Source organism: Cupressus sempervirens, chromosome 6 (genome assembly GCF_028749045.1).
Source record: "Cupressus sempervirens isolate cs-2001-9-10 chromosome 6, ASM2874904v1, whole genome shotgun sequence".
NCBI lineage: Eukaryota > Viridiplantae > Streptophyta > Pinopsida > Cupressales > Cupressaceae > Cupressus > Cupressus sempervirens.
In genome coordinates, this window is record NC_143123.1 from 146,588,198 (window position 1) to 146,607,824 (window position 19,627).

The 19,627-nt window shown below is 37.2% G+C and overlaps 1 protein-coding gene across 6 annotated transcripts in view; it reads right to left on the bottom strand.

The window, feature by feature from the left end:
• The window catches only part of LOC149551649 (uncharacterized), a 107,361-nt gene extending 90,391 nt beyond the window's left edge, over positions 1–16,970 (bottom strand). For 2 of the 6 annotated variants that reach the window (XR_016352788.1, XR_016352789.1), the window contains exon 1: positions 16,404–16,970. Coding sequence is in view for 1 of the 6 variants with exons in the window: in XM_089787162.1 (XP_089643288.1) it covers positions 9,983–10,016 (34 nt within the window). In the remaining 5 variants the exon portion in view is untranslated. Of the gene's footprint in view, positions 1–9,804; positions 10,249–16,403 lie in introns of those variants that run through there. The other 4 variants (XR_016352786.1, XR_016352785.1, XR_016352787.1 and 1 more) reach the window with 4 other exon arrangements.
• Between the last annotated feature and the right edge of the window lie 2,657 nt (positions 16,971–19,627).

A 19,627-nucleotide genomic window follows, 5' to 3' on the forward strand; every position in this document is an offset into this window, starting at 1 on the left:
GAGTCCTTCTCCTGAAGTGCTGCTACCAAACGTTGGTCCACTACTGCTAGCTACTGTTCCGCCTGTTGTTTCCCTTGCAATTCGCTGGGTGGAAAGTTGATCGGCCATCTCCTCCCGAGCCTTCTCCGCCGTCTCCCGAGCTTCCTGCCCAGCCTCTCCCTTGCTTCTCTCTGTAAACACCAACTCTGCTAGGAACGAACTTTCTCTCTCTACCTCTGGTACACAAACACTCCAAGCCTATAGCACTCCAGGTCTCATCAACTGGTCATACTTCCCACGACTGATATCCGCAACGACTGAGGGTCTAGGGGGAAACACCCCCAATGGGGTCGAGGGGCAGCACCCCTTGCTGCCAGGACCAAATTAGCACTCCAAAACCAACACAAAAATGCATGAAACACACTTTTTGCAATTTCTTCTGATCCCACACTCTTTCTAGCAACCGCCGGTGCTTCCCCTTCCCTTTGGCATCATCCGATACTCATTCTGAGCATTCTTGATTTGTCGACTTTTTTTTTTTTGAAAACCTCCTGTCACCCTTCTTCTATGTTGCAAATGGATTGCTTCTGCCATAGTCTTCCTGCTACTGGATGGCCTCGCCCCAAAAGATAAATTGTAATTGCCCATACAGTTCCTGTATTCTTTATTTCCGTACGATAACTGGGAATGAGAACTTCAAACTCTGTACACCAAACTAGATTACCGTACGGTAGCTTAGTAATGCATGAAATGTCCTTCCATTTACTCACCGTACAGATGCCTTAGATGTCCTTATCATATTGCCGTACGAACCCATACAATGTGCATTTAAATGTTTTCAATTGCTTAATAAAGTCCATATGGGAATGAGCAAAACAAATCCGTACGGTGGTTCACTTTTCTTGTCCATACGCATGCTAAAAAGTTGTATGGTGATTCATCTTAAAAGACCATACACAAACTTTACATCTTCGTGATGTCTCCAATCCATATGGGGGACTTTAGGCATTGAATCCGTACACCAATAATAGAAGGCAAACATAATATAAAATCTGTACGTATTAAAGTTTACACTCTGTACGGTAAGCATTACTGTCAAAATCCATACGGCGCACTGCATTGTAGAGATCCGTACGGTAAATTGGAAAGTTTGTATGGTAACTAAACTTAAAACATTCGTACGATGGCCAACTCAAAACATCCATACGGTAGCAACAGCAATAGTCCCCAGTGTTCGTACCAAAATCTGTATGCAAAATCCATATGTAGTACCGTACCAAAACATGCAAAATTCATACATCCACATGGAAAGTGCATACATCAACAGGCATTCCATCAACAAGTTGTCAAATCCACATGGGTCTGCACTATATGTTCCTTTGTAATTGTCATACGGTGTCTAAACTTATAATATTTTCCTTATTTTTGCTCTTATAAGGCCGTACGGTTATTGTTTTAAACGCTGTTTTTATACCGTGTCTACTAAAGCTGTACGCCAGGTTGTGCTACCCATTACTTTGTAATGCCGAAAATTCCAATCATTTCCAAATTTGCTTGTCGTTCCTTCCTGTTTCACTACTTGACACTATCAACTTCTATATTCTACTGACATATATGCATTATTTACATATCTACATTACTTACAGCTGTTTTTCCTTCCTCAATTGTTTGTTGGCAGGGGACCATTTCTTTCATAGTATATTTTTAACTTCGACCCATTCACTATATCTAGTATGTCTTTGTCGTCCAGTGTCCATAACTTAATTGCGTCATTATCACCCACTTCTTGGATCTAGTATGGCTCGACCCACTTCACCTTAAACTTCCCTGGTTTGATTTCATTTCGTCCATCATACTTCAACACCCACTGTCCGAGCTTAAACCTATTTAGCTTCAAGTGCTTATCGTGCCATGCTTTCCGCCTGTTCTGTGTCACTTCCGTAACCCTTTGTGTCTGCAATCGTCGAAGTTTATTTAAGTTACACAATCTCTCCATATTGCCCAACTTGTTTTCGACACTCGGTACCATGAATTCCATCGGCTACCACTCTTTGTCAATAAGTGCATTCTTGATTTTAGAACCTATACTCCATACTGTTGAACCCTTCCTCTTTATTTCCTGTGCAGACCATATGATGTGTCTTGCGTGCTACCGGCACCTTTCTGTTATACCCGTGGTTCGATGTAACATTTTCTTTCTATGCAGTCGTACAGTGGGATCTTTCCTTTTCCTAAGTTCATACTGTATGTTCTTCCCCTCAGCTTCAACCGTAACTGCCTTCTTCCGCTTCTCTGTATTCCTTCGAACATTCATTTTCCTCTTTTTTCTCACCTTCGTCGACCCTTAACATATTACAACTCGAAAAGAGCTCGTAATCCTCCATCTACCAGTGAAAGGCCATTCAACGAGTCCAGGTCGTCCTCACTCGACCCTCCTTCCAGTCTCAATACTCCCTCTTTATCAAGTTCCATTCTCTTCTCCCCCTCGTCATCATTCTCACTTTCACCTTCTAAGTCTGACGATGCTGCCTCCTCACCTACCATTTGTGTATGCAGGTCAATTGTGAATCTTCTACCTTCGCGCTCCATTGATAGAGTATTCTTCTTCTAGTCATACTTAACCCTTGCTTGCACTAGTCATCCACGGCCCAAAATAGCGTCGTACCCTCTCCTCTTTAGCAAAATGATGACGAAGTCGAGCAAGAACAGTTGTGTTCCAACTGTCACTGGTTGTGCCATGAGGACTCCCAACGGTTTGATCCCATTTTGGTTGGCCATTAGCAGCTGGAATGTAGGAGGCCACAATGTCGGCTGCCCCAACCTCTTCCAGGGATCCTCCGGAAACACATTAACACCAGACCCTCCGTCCACAATCATGTTTGTCAGAACAGTCCCCAAAATTCCCATTTCGACGACTGTCAAATGGCGTCCGGATAAGAGGGCTAACAACATCGGATCCTCTGCACTTGCACCACTTTCTTTCTCCCTTCCTTGCTCTACTAGTAACTTAGTAGTCGGAGCTATATTCGTGAGTGTCGTACGAAGTTGAGGCATAGTGAGCAACAGGTCATTTATCCTGACGATTACCTCGGTTTGTAATATTTTCCGTACAATGTTCTGTTCTGCACAGTTCCATGCGGAGGTACCAATCATATCCTTCAGGTGTGACTATTTCTGCCTGCGTTGCTTTCTGGATCTTTGCCCGCACTTCCTCTAGTCTCTTCTTTTCCTCCGTCGAGTCGGGGTATACTTTCGCCTACTTCCGAGTGATGGCCAAAACCTCTTCTTCGTCCATCCCGACGGTGATCAAGTTTACTCCCGACTTCGGGCACTTAGCATCTTCATGATTGTCGGGTCCACACCATCTACATAACAGTTTTGATGTGTTCGCCATTGTATAGTCTCGGGCGAAGTGGCCCCACAAATTGCATGTGCGGCATTGAACTATCAGTCGGTCATTCGCATCGTACTGAATTCGACTCCTCTCGTCATTATTGTTGTTGCCACTGTTGTTGTTGTTGTTTTGACCACGCCGGTTATTTCTGTATCCTCCCGACATAGCACCTTCCGTACTAGTGTTCCCGCTCCCTCCTGATGCGAAAGCCTCCTGTTTCAGGAACACTTGCTGGGGTCCTCTTGTTTTCATATTGAAAAGGCATTCCTTTTTCGAATGTCCCATGATCTGGCAAATCTCGCAGAAATGATCTTTCGGGCAGGATCCCTTCGTATGGCCTTCTTTCTTGCACTCGGTGCACCATAGCTCGTTTCCTTTGGTCTCCCTCTGCATGTTCTTGAACTCTTTCATCATCTGAATCATGTCCTTTTGGAGGGAGCGGACCTTCTTGCTGCCTTTTTCGTCATCGCTGCTCTCCCGTTCTGAAGATGTGTCGTCATCAAAATCAGACGAACTACTCTTCTTCTTCTTTGTCTTCTGCTCACTTTCCAGGTTCGTTGCCCGATTGTATGCTTCAGTGTATGAAGATGGCGGCACAATCTTCATCTTCTTTTGCAGCTTCGGGTGTAGGCCTTCAATGAACCATCTTTTCTACAACCCATCAGCCAGCTTATTCTCCATTTTATTGATCAAGTCCTTCAACTTCCTAGCGTGGACTCGGACTGTTTCATGCTTCCCCTGTTTTGTGTTGCATATCTCAACTACAATTTCGTTGTCGTCGCGAAGCAGTTGAAACTCGGCAATAAACTCCTTCTTAAGATTATCCCAAGTGGTTAAGTTCTGGGGATCTACATCGGCGAACCAATCAATTGCAACACCCCATAGGGTAGCCGAAAACCGCCGAACCCATTCGTTTGTATCCGTTATGCCATTCGCCCTCCAAATCGTTTCACAAGTTTTCCAAAGTCGTATGGGATCAGCTACTCCATCACCATCAAATTTAGGCAACTTCTCCTTTGGTCCCGCCATCCTGACACCGACGCTTGGTATCCCAACGCTAACACTTGGTATCCCGACACTGACACTTGGTATCTTGATGCTGACACTGTTTGGTGAAAAAAGGTCTTCGTTCAGCGAATCTGTCCCTTCTGGAAGTGTAGCACGGACGAAGAGTTCACTCCATGCTCTTGCCCCCTCGGCACTCGGAGCCGTGCGAGTCGATTCTCTTCCGTCTGGATTCTCTTCCCTCGATGAATACAAATTCAAAAACTCCTCCCTTGCTTCTTCCACCAATTCCACCCGCTGTCAAGTCTCCTCCAAAAATTCTTTCGCACTTCTGTGTCCGTCGGCAATCTTCTGGAACCTCTTTCTGCGTTCAGCTTACTATGCCAAAATTAAATTTTCTTGCACAGTACGTATTCCATCTTTCCCTTTATCTTATTTTGATCCTTGTTAAGCTGATTTGGCATTAAGCTTCATTCCTCCCTTCTTCCAGGTTCATAGGGCAACAGCGCCAAATGTTTACCATACTGGGTAAAGAAATCAATGTGTACAGACAATAGATGGAAATAACAGAACTTCTTTATTCGCACATGCCAAAACATTACATTATGCTTATGATGCTGATGATTACAATGATCCCGAAGGGGTTGTATTTATACATCCTGAGCAACCTTCCCAATACCAACGTAGAACCTTCCCGATACCGACGACATACTTCCCGATACACACCCTGTCAGCCGATACTAACGACATACATCTTGATACCATATTTACTGACTAACGACATACATCCTGATACTGACGGCATACATCCTATACCATATTTACTGACGACAATCTTCAGGATGCATTCAGTCTCTTCGTGATAGTATGATCAGGTAATTGAGCACTATAGAAATCCCTAAGATGCATTATCAAAAGAAAATGGCCACTTACACTTTCATTGAGTATATAAACATTGTATAGTGTTGTAATTGTTAATTAAGAAAATATGGCATTATAGAAACCTCTTTGACGTGTAAGCCTAATTATCTAGGTTGCATGGGTACACTTACCCACACCCCTTGTACGCATACCCACGTACCCAAGTACCAGGCACAAATACCCCAAGTACCGGATATTTAGTGGAGACCATCATAGCTAAGAACCTTGATGAAGATTTCTGATTTTTGTTTCCATTTTTTGTTGTGTATCAGCTTGTTCTTTATCAAGCTTAATTCAATGCATAATCAATTTGAAACTTAAATACAATGCTAATTAATAGTATATGATTTATGATCTTCTTGTTCATTTCTAGAGTCTTCCTTCTCTGTTATGCATCTAAATGTTTATCATATATTGTTATTACAAGCATATTGCAAATCTAAAACTGAAAACAATGCACTACATTCGCAAACTTCAATACTGTTCTTGTTTGAAAAAACCATTGTCATGACTTATAATTTCAGATTTTCTATAAATGTTATATTATAATTTAAATAAGCTTGACGTACTCAAGTACCCTTGTCCCCTATTTTGAAAAATAGTCGTACCCATACCCGTACCCTAAGTACCCAAGTACCCCCATTACCATGCAACTTTGCTAATCATGCGGTAAGCTTCATGAGGCATTCACACAGTGGATGAGTATTGCAATTAAATGAAGAGTAAGTTGACCTTTGGATGTTAGAAAAGTGATTTTACCCTAGCAAAAAACAACAGAGAAGAAGGATACTGTGGGCAAGAACCTTGGAGAAGTTGTTGCTGCATTGAGGAATGTTGATATCAACCATGCTCATGATCTGAACTGCAGAGTTCAAAACTACTTGCTGCAAACCTATGGTGGTGGGGATCGATCATCTTCTAAACTGTAATCTTTTGAATTATACAGAGCTCATCAAACCAGCCAAAATGGAAAGGGAAAAGGCAAAGAATGAATAAGTACATGATTAAATTTGACTATAGATCTAAGCAAATGTAGAAAATTGGGGCAAACTGTTTGCAAAATGCCTGGAAAACAAAAGACTCTGCAACTGCAATGGTTGCAAAATATGAAGGAAATAACCTGTGAAAAATGTAAAAGTGTAGACAATGCATACGAGCTGTTTTGAAAAATGTTTGAAAGAAATGCACTGCCATGGAATGCAATGATGACCAAAATGCACAAAATGGCTTTCTTGAGAAGAGCGTACAATTTTTAAGCTACACACCTGAAACAAGAGATATAGTCTAATGCAAAAAGGCTTGCAAAACTTTGAAACAAACACAATTTTGACAGATTCAAATTCAATTCCTGCAACCTGTGCCTGCTCCCACATTCATTGCACTACATGACATTGAATTTCTTTGAGCCCCTAAGCAAAGACGCATAACCCACTTTTAACTTGCCTATTTTTGTAATCATCTCAGCCAAACAACATTTAAGTTATCAAAAGGTTTGTAATTGGGAGTGAGCAAATGATTCCACACTGTGCTTTTAAAAATATTTTATGTATAAATAGTTGCGTTGGAAAGAAATATCATCATCAAAAAAAGTTCTGGATTCGATTGTGTTGAAAAAAAATCAATGATGTTTCCAATCACACTCTGTGATTCATCATCAGGATGAGCAAAAGAGAGAATAAGGAATTATGCTTTTAAAACTATGCAAAGATGCATAACCCACTTTTAAGCTGCCTTTTTTAGTAATCATCTCAGCCACACAACACTTTCAGTTCTAATAAAGTTTGTAATTGGGAGTGCACAAATGATTCCACATTGTGCTTTTAAAACTATTTTATGTATAAATAGTTATGCATTGGAAAGAGATACAATCATCAAAAAAAATCTGGATTTGACTTTGTTGAAAAAAAAATTATCGACGTTATGAATCACACTCCATGATTCATAATCCCTAGTGCTCTTTTATGCTCATCCTGATGATGAATCATGGAATGTAATTTGAAACGTCAGTGAAAATAATTTCAACACAACCAAATCCAGAAAACAATTTGATGATTATAATGGATTGTGGAAATCTCTTCTCTTTGATTGGAAGAAATACAATAAAAAGCAGTTAGACATATGAATCTTCATAGCCTAGTAGACGGGGTGAGAGGAGAGATTTCAACTACAGGTAGTGCAGTGGACAGAACTTTAGAGGGATGATGTTCCCAAAGAGGATAATTCCCTTATTGTTAGATATGTGTATTATTGGAAGTCCGATAATGTTCTTAAGTTAATTAACAGAGAAATCTGGCTGTTGGAGAATCTGAAAACATATATGGCTAGAAACAAAGCAGTGCAGGGCAGATTGGTATTACCAGAAAAACACGGAGGTTGTTCTGCTCAATTTCTCTGCCTATATTAACAAGACTCAGTGCCCTAAAACAGGGAAGAATATTTGTCAAAAGCTAATTGAAAAAGATAATAATTGGGTACCGGGAAACTAATTATATTGGGTCTGTATTTCTTTAAATTTGAGGGCCTGCAAGAATTAAGCCCCAGTATAAAACAATGAGTGCAGAATCAATGACATCCCAAGTTAAGTTGAAGGTGAAATTGCAGGAGCCTACGCTCATTACCAGAAACCCATGGAGATTGGTCTGCTCTGTTTATCCACCTCTATTAACAGCAATCAATGCCCTAAAAGAGTGGAGAATTTTCGACAAAACTACTTGAAAAGATAATGATTGGGTACTAGGAAACTAATTATATGGGTCTGTATTCCTTAATATTTGAATGCCTGCAAGAATTACGCCCCATTATAAAACATTAGTGCAGAATCAGTGACAGACCAAACTAAGTTGAGGTGAAATTGCAGGAGCCTGCTCTCATTGCACGTGCAGAGCGCACAGCATATCATGTCTGTTATATATCAAACCTTGATCAGAATATAGCAGTGGTTCTATCAAACTGTTTATTGCTATGATGCAATAGAGGATAAGATTTGATAGTTAGCATCCTTGGGTTCTTCTTTCGCAGAGTATCTTTGGGTTCCTCCTGCAACTTTTGCTCATGCCAAGTAGAGAGATGCATAGGTACTTCCCCAACAGATTCTTTGACAAAAAAACTAAAACTTTAAGATAAAGATGAATATAGAAATTCAAAGGAGAGTCTATAGGAAAAGTCACAATAGGAACCCAAAGATGTGGCGGGAAAACAAGTCCTGCAAAGTAAAAAGACAACAAATGCAGCACGAGAATTATATGCATGTATATCTTAATCATTAAAAATAAAAGTAAAATTGGAATGTATGATCATGGGTTTGCTAGGAATCAGAGTCAGTTGTTTTCCAATCAGTTGGGTTGCCTCAAGGCACAGAAAGCAACATTACAAGCATTAAGCAAGCTCATTGCATTACTCATCATTAAGGCCAAAGGAAAACAAGATATTTATTTCGAAGAGGATGTGATGACTTGCATCGATTCAAGGACTACAACTGTGAGGATGGTAGAGTACAAGTTTGCAGCTTGATTTTGGTAAAAAGACGGTGAAAGAACAATGTAAAATAGTTCTAAGAATTGGCACCGTGACTTGCACCGCGACGAATCTAAGATGTGATAAAATAATCTAACACTTGCATTTTAGTAGATGGAGCAATGGAGCGGCTAAATATTCGAGTACAACGAAATAGGCAAAATCCCTAAAATTGAAATATTGTGAATAAACCCTAGTCAACCATTGCAAATAGCAGTATACAAAAACATAGGCTATTGAAATTGGTGTGACAATCCGATGAAAGCTGCATACCTGTTGCCGCGTGAGCTTTCTTTGATCTCTATCCTGTTGTGATCAAAGAAAAATAAAGAAGAGAGACAAATAATTTGACAATGCAAGGGCTGAATTCAATCCAAAGAGCTTTAAGGGCATCCATACCGCTCAGTACAAGAGATTTTCAGGGCAAAAATTTGTGAAATTTGATAGTTGAAAGTAGGGTATGAGAGCGGGTGAAACCTGAAGTGAGTAAAGGTAATGGCGCTGCCCCCACAAGAGGACCCCGCATAGCCCCTCTTTTCCATTATTGCCCTGCTAGGGTTTGCCTGGGGTTAGCAGGAAAATAGTTCACTGACTAATCATGGTCGACCATTTAGTGAAGTAGAGGGGTATTGAATACCAAAATATGTGTGAGCCATGTCAATTCTAGGGGTGGTCAACAATTAATCGTGGTTGATCCATACGCCCTATACTCCCCTGCCAATCCCACCTCTCTATCACACGGCCCTATAGGGATTCTACATGCACCGGAAGGCAGCAAGAGAAGAGGAACATCGATCGGCCATCTCCACCAATCACCCAATTATCCCTGCCCCTTGGTCGTGTCGGTAGAATCTAAGAATTTTGGCGATGTAGTCTGAGTTAATGGGAGATTTTTCTACAGAGGAATAAATGAGGAAGACGATTTGGGTAATGAAGAGAGCACAATAAAATTTGAAATTCTACAGAAGTGATAGAGATTTTCCAGACATTACCTTGTTCGTGGGTCGAACAACAGCATTGAATTATTTAACAAGTCAATCACCACACTTAGATTAGAAGCTTTGATTTTATTCCAAAATCCTCTGCCTTCTTTTAAAGTGTTCCTTGTCACTGGAGATGCATTAATCCAATCTATTTATTGTCCTGTCATGGTGGTCATTATGTCCTTACCCCTGCTCATGACGATGGTATCAAACAACTCCATGGCCTCCCTCCTCTGTATGTCGGGCAGCCTCTGCAAGCAGCATGGTGGCCGGGCAATTGGCTGTGCTCCCTCCGAGCAGCTCCGTGTCCCCTAACCAGCCTTGTCTTGCTGTAGAAACCCCTTTCCCAGCATATGGTAAAAAATTAAAACTTCCATTTGTTTTGCCAACCAAAATTTCACGGAGTGAACCATTCGCCGGGTTGAACAGGACACTTCCCGGCAAAGGAACCCCAGATAAATAGTAGGTCCAAGGGTCAAGCTGATTGGCAATCCAAGTGTCTTGCCTCAATCAGCTTGTCTAGTTTAGTCTCGATTGTTTCTATCCGTCTTCTAAGACCCTCCCATTGTAAAAGACAATCAATCATGATCAACACAGAGTCTAGTAGTTGGAATTATTTCCAAAGATATAAACCCAAACACCTTTTGGAGGCACTATTACATACATATTCTAAATTCTGCAAAGATTTCAAAACATTTCACGTGCAAGGAGTAAAGATTAAAATTTTCCAACACCTCATGTGTAGGAAATAAAGATTGGATTTTTAACACAGTTACTATGCAAGAAATAAAATAAAAAAATTTACACCCAGTTCATGTACAGGATATAAAGATCATTCATTTTACAAAACATGAACCCGAGTTATGATCTAGAGCACCGAAAAATGATATTTGTATTATTGGTAAACGAAGCATCCATTAGTGATCCTAGCATCTTCCTTATCTTTTAGATATTTCTTATATGAAGATCGTAGAAGATTATTTACTATGGTTTGCCTCAGACAACTCTTCTCCATCCCACTACAGGGAGGGGCTGAGAAAACCAAATTAGACCTCCTTAGAAAAGTTGTTGGAAGTGCAAAAGGACAATGCAAAATCATCTAGGTTTCAAAGAAACCCTTCATCACTTATGTGCTGCAATTAGTTGAGTTTATATATTTTATAAACATTGTGCCATCTCTTACATTCTAATAACCTAGACTGTGAAAAATACTACACTTCCAATATATTTACTGTATTCAACAGCCATGCATCATAAGTTCATGTATGCAACTGCACATATTTTGTCAGTTATAATGCATAATTATTTGTTATAGTGTTTATTGTTTAAATTTGCATAAGAGGAAACTATTATTTGTAATGTCTAAAGCGGAATCTCTGCAGATGAGAGAAGTTTAGATATGTGGACTTGTGAGGCCTCACCCCAACCCATCATAGCATAGTGATACATTACTATTATTTTTGTTATTCATGACTCGAGATGTCGAGACATTATCTGATGCTTAGAACATACTATATTATTTCATGCTGTGTGATGTTACTTTCAGATATATTTGATGATTGTCATTTAATGTTTCACGTATATGTATGTTGATGAAATCAGTAAATGTAGGATTGAGACTTTGATCTAAGTGATTTTAAATGGTTAAAAAAAAGTAAGCAGGATGAAGAAACCCTTATTGATGTATGTTTCAATTTATGTGGATTTCTGATACGTATGCATATATGTACATATGATTTTGCGGGATTACTGATGTGTGCAATGAGTGTGCAGATATTTTAGCCGAGAAACCCTACGAAGGAACAGAACTGATCTCTATGTGCTAATTTTGAAAACCTTGTTGTTCGTAATTCATGTATTGTATTGTGAGATGTATGTGTGTATCTTTCTATGTGCAGTGAATGTTAGTGTTCGTAATTATGTTCTGTTAGTGTCGCTTGACACTCGTAAATTGGTTATGTTCTTCAGTATGCTGATTAGGGTTAGTTGTGTAACCTTTGGACCCAAGTTGGTTTAGTTGGTGTTAGTTTGCTATTGGGTTCTTAATTAAGGTTAGTCTTCCCTTAATCCGGATTAGTGCTTAATCTGCATTGTTAGAGTTGTTAGATGGTCTTATTTTATTCCTAGTTTTTGTTTGGCTCTAAACCTTTTTCCTAAGGCTTAAAACATGAAATTATTATACCCAAAGGGTATGGGTATGGGTTAGGGGTCTTTTCCAACCGCTAAGCCCCTTTTATTGACTTTTGAGGCCACTCAAAAAGTCTCATTTTACCTTTGTGCGAAAATTGCAAGTGGTTATCTTGAGTTACCTCACCTCCACTTAGTGTTTAATTATAGTGTGGGTTGAGTTAGGAGTTTCTAGAATTGCTAGTGGGTGGGAGAAGTTATTGATCCCTTTAGTGGTTGAGTTTGAGGCTTATTTAGAGGCCCTTCTTGGTCTAGTTGAGGTTGTTACCCAATCTCTACATTTAGAGAGGAGTTTTGAAGATTGAAGCAAGGAAGGGGAAACTCTACTCAAACTGGTTCATTTGCCATTACCTCTTTGTGAAGGTAGGAATTGTCATCTCCCTTGTTCAAATTTCATTCTTGTTTCATGCTTATGCTACCTTGTTGTTGTTTAAATGTTTGTATGTTTGTGGTATGTTGGGAAGATTTGAAAATCATGTTATTTTGGATGATTTCTTTTCATGTTTATGTTTGAAATTTTGAGATTTTCTTGCATAGGTGTTTTGGTATTACTCACCCTTGGATAGGGCAGAAGTGACCAATTTTGGGAAAGGTCTGTTTAGTTGGACTCCAACCAGTGTAGAGTCTCTTCTCAGGATGAGAAGAGGGAGAAAGGGTAGGGTGTTATGGGCCCCTACCTGTCAGCACAAACCTTGTATGATTATGGTATGTTGAAATGGAAGAACGAAAGTTCTTGATTTATAGCCCCGATTGGGCATCTGTTTGGCGTTGTGCTTGACTTCTCCTGGTTGGAAGAATCCACCTTTCCCTAGTGTTGATTCATTGTGAATCATATAGTGATAACCTTGTGTGAATATGCATGGTTGAATTATTCTTGGTCATGCTTGTTGTCACCTGATCAGAATTCTGTTCCATCCATGGTTCTAGAAATGTGTTGCAGAAATTGTTATGAATCCCTTGATGAGGGTCATGAAGAAAATTATATTGTTGTAATTTGGGATTGATATCCTATGTAAGTTGTATTTCAAACTTTGTTGTATTGGCAACAAAGCCGGGTTTTCTTCCTAGTTCTTCCCCGGCTGAGCCTTTGAATTAGGTTTTTCAATAAAAATGGTGATTGAGTAATGTTGCTTACCATGAGATTTAATCGTAATTTTTCAATTATGTGGATGCTCATTAAAAATAGGATGAATGATGATGGTTTAATTTAGCAAATTTTCAAGTTCCTTATATGTTCAAAATGATAATTATCTTAAGGAAAGAAAATAAGGTCTATGGTTGATGTATTGCAATTCAAGTTGTATAGGAGATCATATTAAATATGGTGTTAATATGCCTCAAACTATTGTATCCATGTTTTAATTCTATTCAAAAATATAGACAAAAAAATATATATATATTCATGCATGGCTTTGAAATCTATACTTAGAAAATTTTCAAAATAAATGTTGCAAGAGAGTAAAACTCTCTGCCTTTTGTATGGGAGATTCAAATTAATTCTTTTGGTAACAGAGAATCAAAAGATTCTCTAAAAAGATCTTTTTTGCTTATTGAAAAATTAGATTTAAAAATTTAAAACAATAATAAAATAAACATCAAGTAAATAAAAATATCATAGTTATATTAGATATCCTAAATATCTCTTTTAATATCTTTTTTGCCTATAAAACTTTAAGAGTTTAATGCATATGCATCTCCTCTTGGGCGTCAGCCTTGGATTGCTTGTAATTTAAGTCATCAAGATGAACATGGGGGGGTGACATCACCCTGTCCCCATGTCCCATCCCCATCTTCATTTGAAAATGGGCGCTCAACTTGGAGGGTGAAGCATTTAAGTTTGTTTGTTAAACAAGATAGCACAACCTTGCTTTTGTCCCACCTTTTATCTTTTTGAACGCATGTATTGGAGTAAGCTTGGTAGAAAGTGTTTGTGACAAGAGGGTTGCTGATGGGAGGGTGACATCACCAGTCCCCCATCCCATCACCTCATTCCCTCCTTTCCTCTTTAAGCGCTCACCCTTTCTTTTCCTTTATAGCGGACTTGGGCATTTTTTTTTTAATTTAAAACCTGCACTTCTCTTCCTTGGGGGGGATATTACTGACGCAGATCAGTACACTCGGGCAGCGCGCAGATTTGAGCGCTTGGGGAAGCGCATGTCATGGGAGTTGACGTGACATAAGGTGGGGGGGGGGGGGGGGGGGTGTGGTAGAGTAGGGGTATAGGGTTAGTGTTAGGTGTAGGTTAGTAATAAGTTTTAGTTTGTGTTATTATTAATTTTTGCATGATATAAAATAAGTTTAGAATATGTCTTAGGTAGTTACTTTTGTTAAATTGTTAATACTTTTATTAGTTAAGTTTAAAAGTAGTTTAATTTGTTAGTGATAGGTGTTAGTTGTTTTGTAGATAGTTTAAGTTTATTTAAATGGTAAGTTATTTTTTTAAATTTAACATGTAGTTATAAGTTAGCTTAAATTAAGTTAATTTAAGTTAGTTTAATTTAATAAAGTCTTAAGTTAGTCTTTATTATGTTTTATATATTAAAATGTTTTTTTTTTTAAAGTAGTTGTTATTTAAGATTTTTGTAAAAAGTATGTGTAGTTAGATATTAATTTAATTAAATTAGTATGTTCTAAAGTTGTATAGTAGTGTTGGTTTTAAATAGTATAATTAGTTTCATTTTGAGGTAGTAATTTTAATAGTTAGCATTAGATGTAAATATTAATTGATTTAATTAAAGATGGTTAGTCCCAAGTATTTTTATTTTAGTAGACTAATTAATAATTTGTTTAATTAATAATCTAATATCTAAGGTTATTCGAATAATTTAAAGATATTGTATGCAAGTATATAAAAATTACCAATGTGATAAAACTTTTAAATTAGAAATTTGATTGTTAAAAGAATTAACCGGAGTTAATGATGAAGGACAAATTAATGATTAAATTTCATGCAGGAAGATTATAAAACTAAGATGAATGTGGAAGAATTTTTTTCAAATTGTTATCTCAATCATTTCAAACTTAGAGCATTTTAATAAATTTTTTAAAAAAAAAATTGTGTGTGTTTTTGTCCCGTAATTTGGACATGACAGTACTCAATACTTAGATATACTATACCAGTGATAAATTACATTTTTGTTGAAATTGTGTCTGAAAAGAATATGTGAAGTGGATTGTCAATTGCCATTACAGAATGAAAGTGACTCATTCATTTGCCATTCCAAATAAAGAAAGTGTCAACATATGTGACTTTTCTGGCAAGTATATTCAGAATAGCATAAAAATTTGTAATCGAATCGGGGTGATGAGTATAGGATCTATTAAAGAAAAACTAATCAACGTGCAAACTCTGAGGCATATAGTATTTATGCAAGTTGTAGTTCTGACAGATCAAAGCTGTGTCTAGTATATGTTGATAGGTTGATTCAAATAGAGAGGAAGGTCTCATGATACAATGATTTAAAATACCTTATTTGAGCTGATGTGAACAGATCTTATTAAAAGTTTACAAACTCTACGGATAATCAAACATGCAACCGTGCAGATGGAAGCAAGAATAATGTTGAGATACAACCAATTAAAATGCACAATGAATCTAGACGCATGGACTATGCTCTTCACCAAATGATTGAAACAATGATGCCAAAGATGTAAACGGAAGAGTAACATGCATCAGTCTCAAATCATACCTTTTTTCTCCTAAATATGGACTTTCCAACAGTCGTCGGTACCACTAATGCAATTTTTTGTTGTGATGGAAGAGGCAAAATATAATTCAACCGAAGATCTGAAACTAATAATTAACCGCTCAAATCCAACAAATTAAACCAAAAAACAAGAGAATCTGAAACTAAAAATCTCCAGCCCCCAAATCCAAGAAATCGATAAAGAAATGTAACCTTGAAACTAAGAACTTGTTGCTCAAATCCAACCAGACTTTATCAGTCTCTTCACAGATTCAATGCTTTTCTTGCATAGAATTCTCACCAAATATCATCGTTGTTAGATAAGCTGCCATCATCCCGTGATATTACAGAGTATATGAAATGCGCAATGGGTGTAGTTCCTAAAGCAGCGGCACTCACCAGCAAACACTGAAATTCGGCAGGGTTGGTTTTGCTGTAGAAATGTGAAATTGATGAAATAAAACTTGTACAACTGACAGGTTTAATTCCTCATGCTTGTGGACGGACTTTCTAATTTATGTTGACGCGTACACTAAACCAACACAAACATAGGCTAATCAATGAACCAATCTGATGTAACCTTACAGTTGTAAACAGTTAGATGAATGCGATATGAAGACAAAATGGGGCTTTCACCTCTTTTGTCTCTCCAATCTTGAGATAGAGCTCTGAGAGTGGACAATAAAACAGTTGTAGACTCACAATAAGAGAGACGCAATATTGATGGATACTCACCTTCATAAATACAGATTCCTCGGCACTTTCAGCTTCTGAAACCGGAATTTCATGCTCATCTCAGTATGCACAGTGTTAGATCTTCTCTGCCTCTGCCCTCACCATTTCCTCTGCCACATATTCGATAAACAAACGGTGGAGTTCTGAGCGCAAACTGGGAAACGCTGGAGCTTGAGTTTGAGCGGTGGAGTTGGATATTGAACAATAGAGCTGCAGATATCAACGGCATCACTTATCTCAACACAAGGCGCTGTTGAAGGCCAACAGTGGACAACATCTCTCTCCTCTCCACGAAACAGCCCAACTCGGCCACAAAAACAACTCGGTGCCCACATCTGCCTCTTCCCGGCTGCTTCTCCGTCTTCCGCACTGCTGCATCAGAAGTTTGCAAATGTGCCAAACATCATGAAGACTTAGTTTATTGCAAACAATCTAAGGCCTTGAAAGGATAGAATTGCTCACAAACCATGTCACAAATGGATATAAATGAAGGATGAAATTTGATTAAGTAAATCATTCAAATGCAAGTGGGAAAAGAGAGTCATTTCGATTGTATGTTAAAACTGGTTGCCTTCTTTTAAGTTTCCAATAATTTGGTGGTTTTATCATCAGCCACCCTCAGCTTGTGTAAGAAAAAAGTAATCCATTTGAGGTGAGATTGATTTTCCAGTTATACATTCAAAACAAATTTCAAAAATATTAAACAAAGGAGAAATTCTATGAGGATTCATTTAACATTCTACACATAAAACCTTGTTTTGAGAACTTGTTGAATGCCCAAATACAACATAATCAAAACCTTAAGACACATCAATTGTTGTTTCATCATTAGGCATGATTTCTTCAATGAAGCCAAATTATGTTTGATATGTTCTTGTAGCTACAAACATGGTAAGGTTGGTGTTATGCACTATTTTCCTACTCGAATAATAAACATGGGCATCATATGTTATTTTAACTATAATTCTAATATAACCTATTTCTATTTTTAGATATATTCCATGTAAAGCAAATAAAAGAGTTAATTTATCATTCGAATCAATATGAGTTTCAACATACTAATCCTCACATAGAAGCAAACAATGTCATATTTTACATCTTTAAATTTGGTTTACATGGACTCTTAATGAACTACTTGTTTGATTTACCTTATGTGGGTTCTTTAGGGATATGGAAGCTCATGTTCAACAAATTAATGCATAGTTTGGTTTGGATGATTTATAAAAGTTGGAGTTTTATCCTTGCCTTTCTCTTATTTATTTTACATTATCATTAATAATAAATTGAAAAATCATATAAATGATAGTACATGATTAAAACATTAAATTTCTTAATATTTACTTTGGTACATGTATGGTAGTTTGGCCTTTGATAGCTATGTATATATAATATTATCTACATAAATAAATAATAAATAGATATAATCAAACTAAGCTCTATGAATGAAGGAATTCTTATGGAAGATCAAACTTTGTTTCTTTTCAATGAGAAAATTCTTATCTTTTTATTATAATTATATTAATCCATGTCAAGTCAAATTCATTAATTCTTCTTTCATGAGTAATGGTTAGGAAGAACTTGTCTCTCAAAAGAATGAATGGAACACTTAACACTTTATTGCATCTAGGTGATGCTCACAAAGGTAAAGAATTAGATCTTTCCAAAAGATCACCCATACCAACAAAACATTAAAATATTAGACATTCACAATAATCATCTCAATATCGTTAACAATAACCACAATTTATACTTAAATATCAAATTTATTTTCCAAATAAAATAATTCTTCCTAAATAAACCAATCCAAAAGCAAAGGAATGAATAACTACCTTAATCCTATTCTTACCTAAATTACATTGTATTACATGGTGGAAATCTAATTTTGAAGCTTATTAAATAGACAATAGATGTAAAATCTCTTTAGAAGTCATTCAAACTACTATTAAATGTTTTATAAAAACTTATAATATCAAATACAAAATTCCTTTAGATTATTTTATATAATCTAAATTTTAAAAAGTTTTAATTACAACCATGAGAAGACTTTGCATTCCTTTTTATCTATAATTATGTCGAAGCAACATTCTCTTGAAAGTTTTTGGTCTTTTAGAATTTTATACTAGATGTATAATGATGTCATTTTCATAGATTGTGCGAAAGATGTGTAAATTTATTTATTTCTCTAAAATATGTGAGAAAGCCACAAAATGAGCTTCGTGAAGTCTACTCCAAAAATACTTGCACTATCAAGACCAAAACAATTATACTGAGAATGATATCTTATCTTTTACTAAGAGGTGTATGGTATGCTAGCCTTTGGGATAAACCACATTTCCATGGTAGCAGATATTTTCCACAACAAGTCAAAATTTGATATTGTTATCATGGTTAAACTGTGTAGTTTTTGAGTCAAACTTACTAATCCATGTTCCATAAGTACTAGTTCACACAAACCCATCTCTCATGAGAATGAATGGAACACTTGGAACTTGTTGAATCTAGGTGATGCTCACAAAGATGAAGCACTAGGACTTCCTAGGTGGTCACCCATCCTAGTACTACTCTAGCTCAACTGGACTTAATGATGGAGTTTCCTCCATGGTTAAGCACACTCTTCTTGCAATTCCATTTGCAAAGCAATCACCAAGTGTTGTGCTTTATGAACCATTTATTAGAAAGCTCTTAAGCTCTTTAGTTGATAAGTAGGATATATTTTTCACAACAAGTCAAATTGTGATATTACTATCAGGATTCAACAATGTAGTTTTTGAGTCAAACTCAATGACCCATGTTTCATGAGTAGTGATTCACATGAACCCATCTCTCATGAGAATGAATAGAACACTTACAACTCATTAGATCTAGGAGATATGGAAGACTTTCCTATCACCCCTTCTTTATTTGTCCTAGTTGCAAAAGCATTGTATTATATTTTGAGATCTACTTTCATTGGTCCACCAATTAGAGGCATTAAAATTCCTAATAAATATAAGGTAATCAAAGCTCAATTTTTTGATGATATAGCTCTATCTATCGACCTTGATGAGGATAATTTTGATCATACTATTGATAGGCCCTAATTTTCTTGTAAAGCATTAGGGGTTAAGATTGATCCTCGAAAATATATTGTGATAGGGTGCAATGAATCACCTTCTAGGTAGTTGGCTTCAAACAATTGGTGGTAGACTCACCGATACACAATCAATAGGTATTTATATATTCCT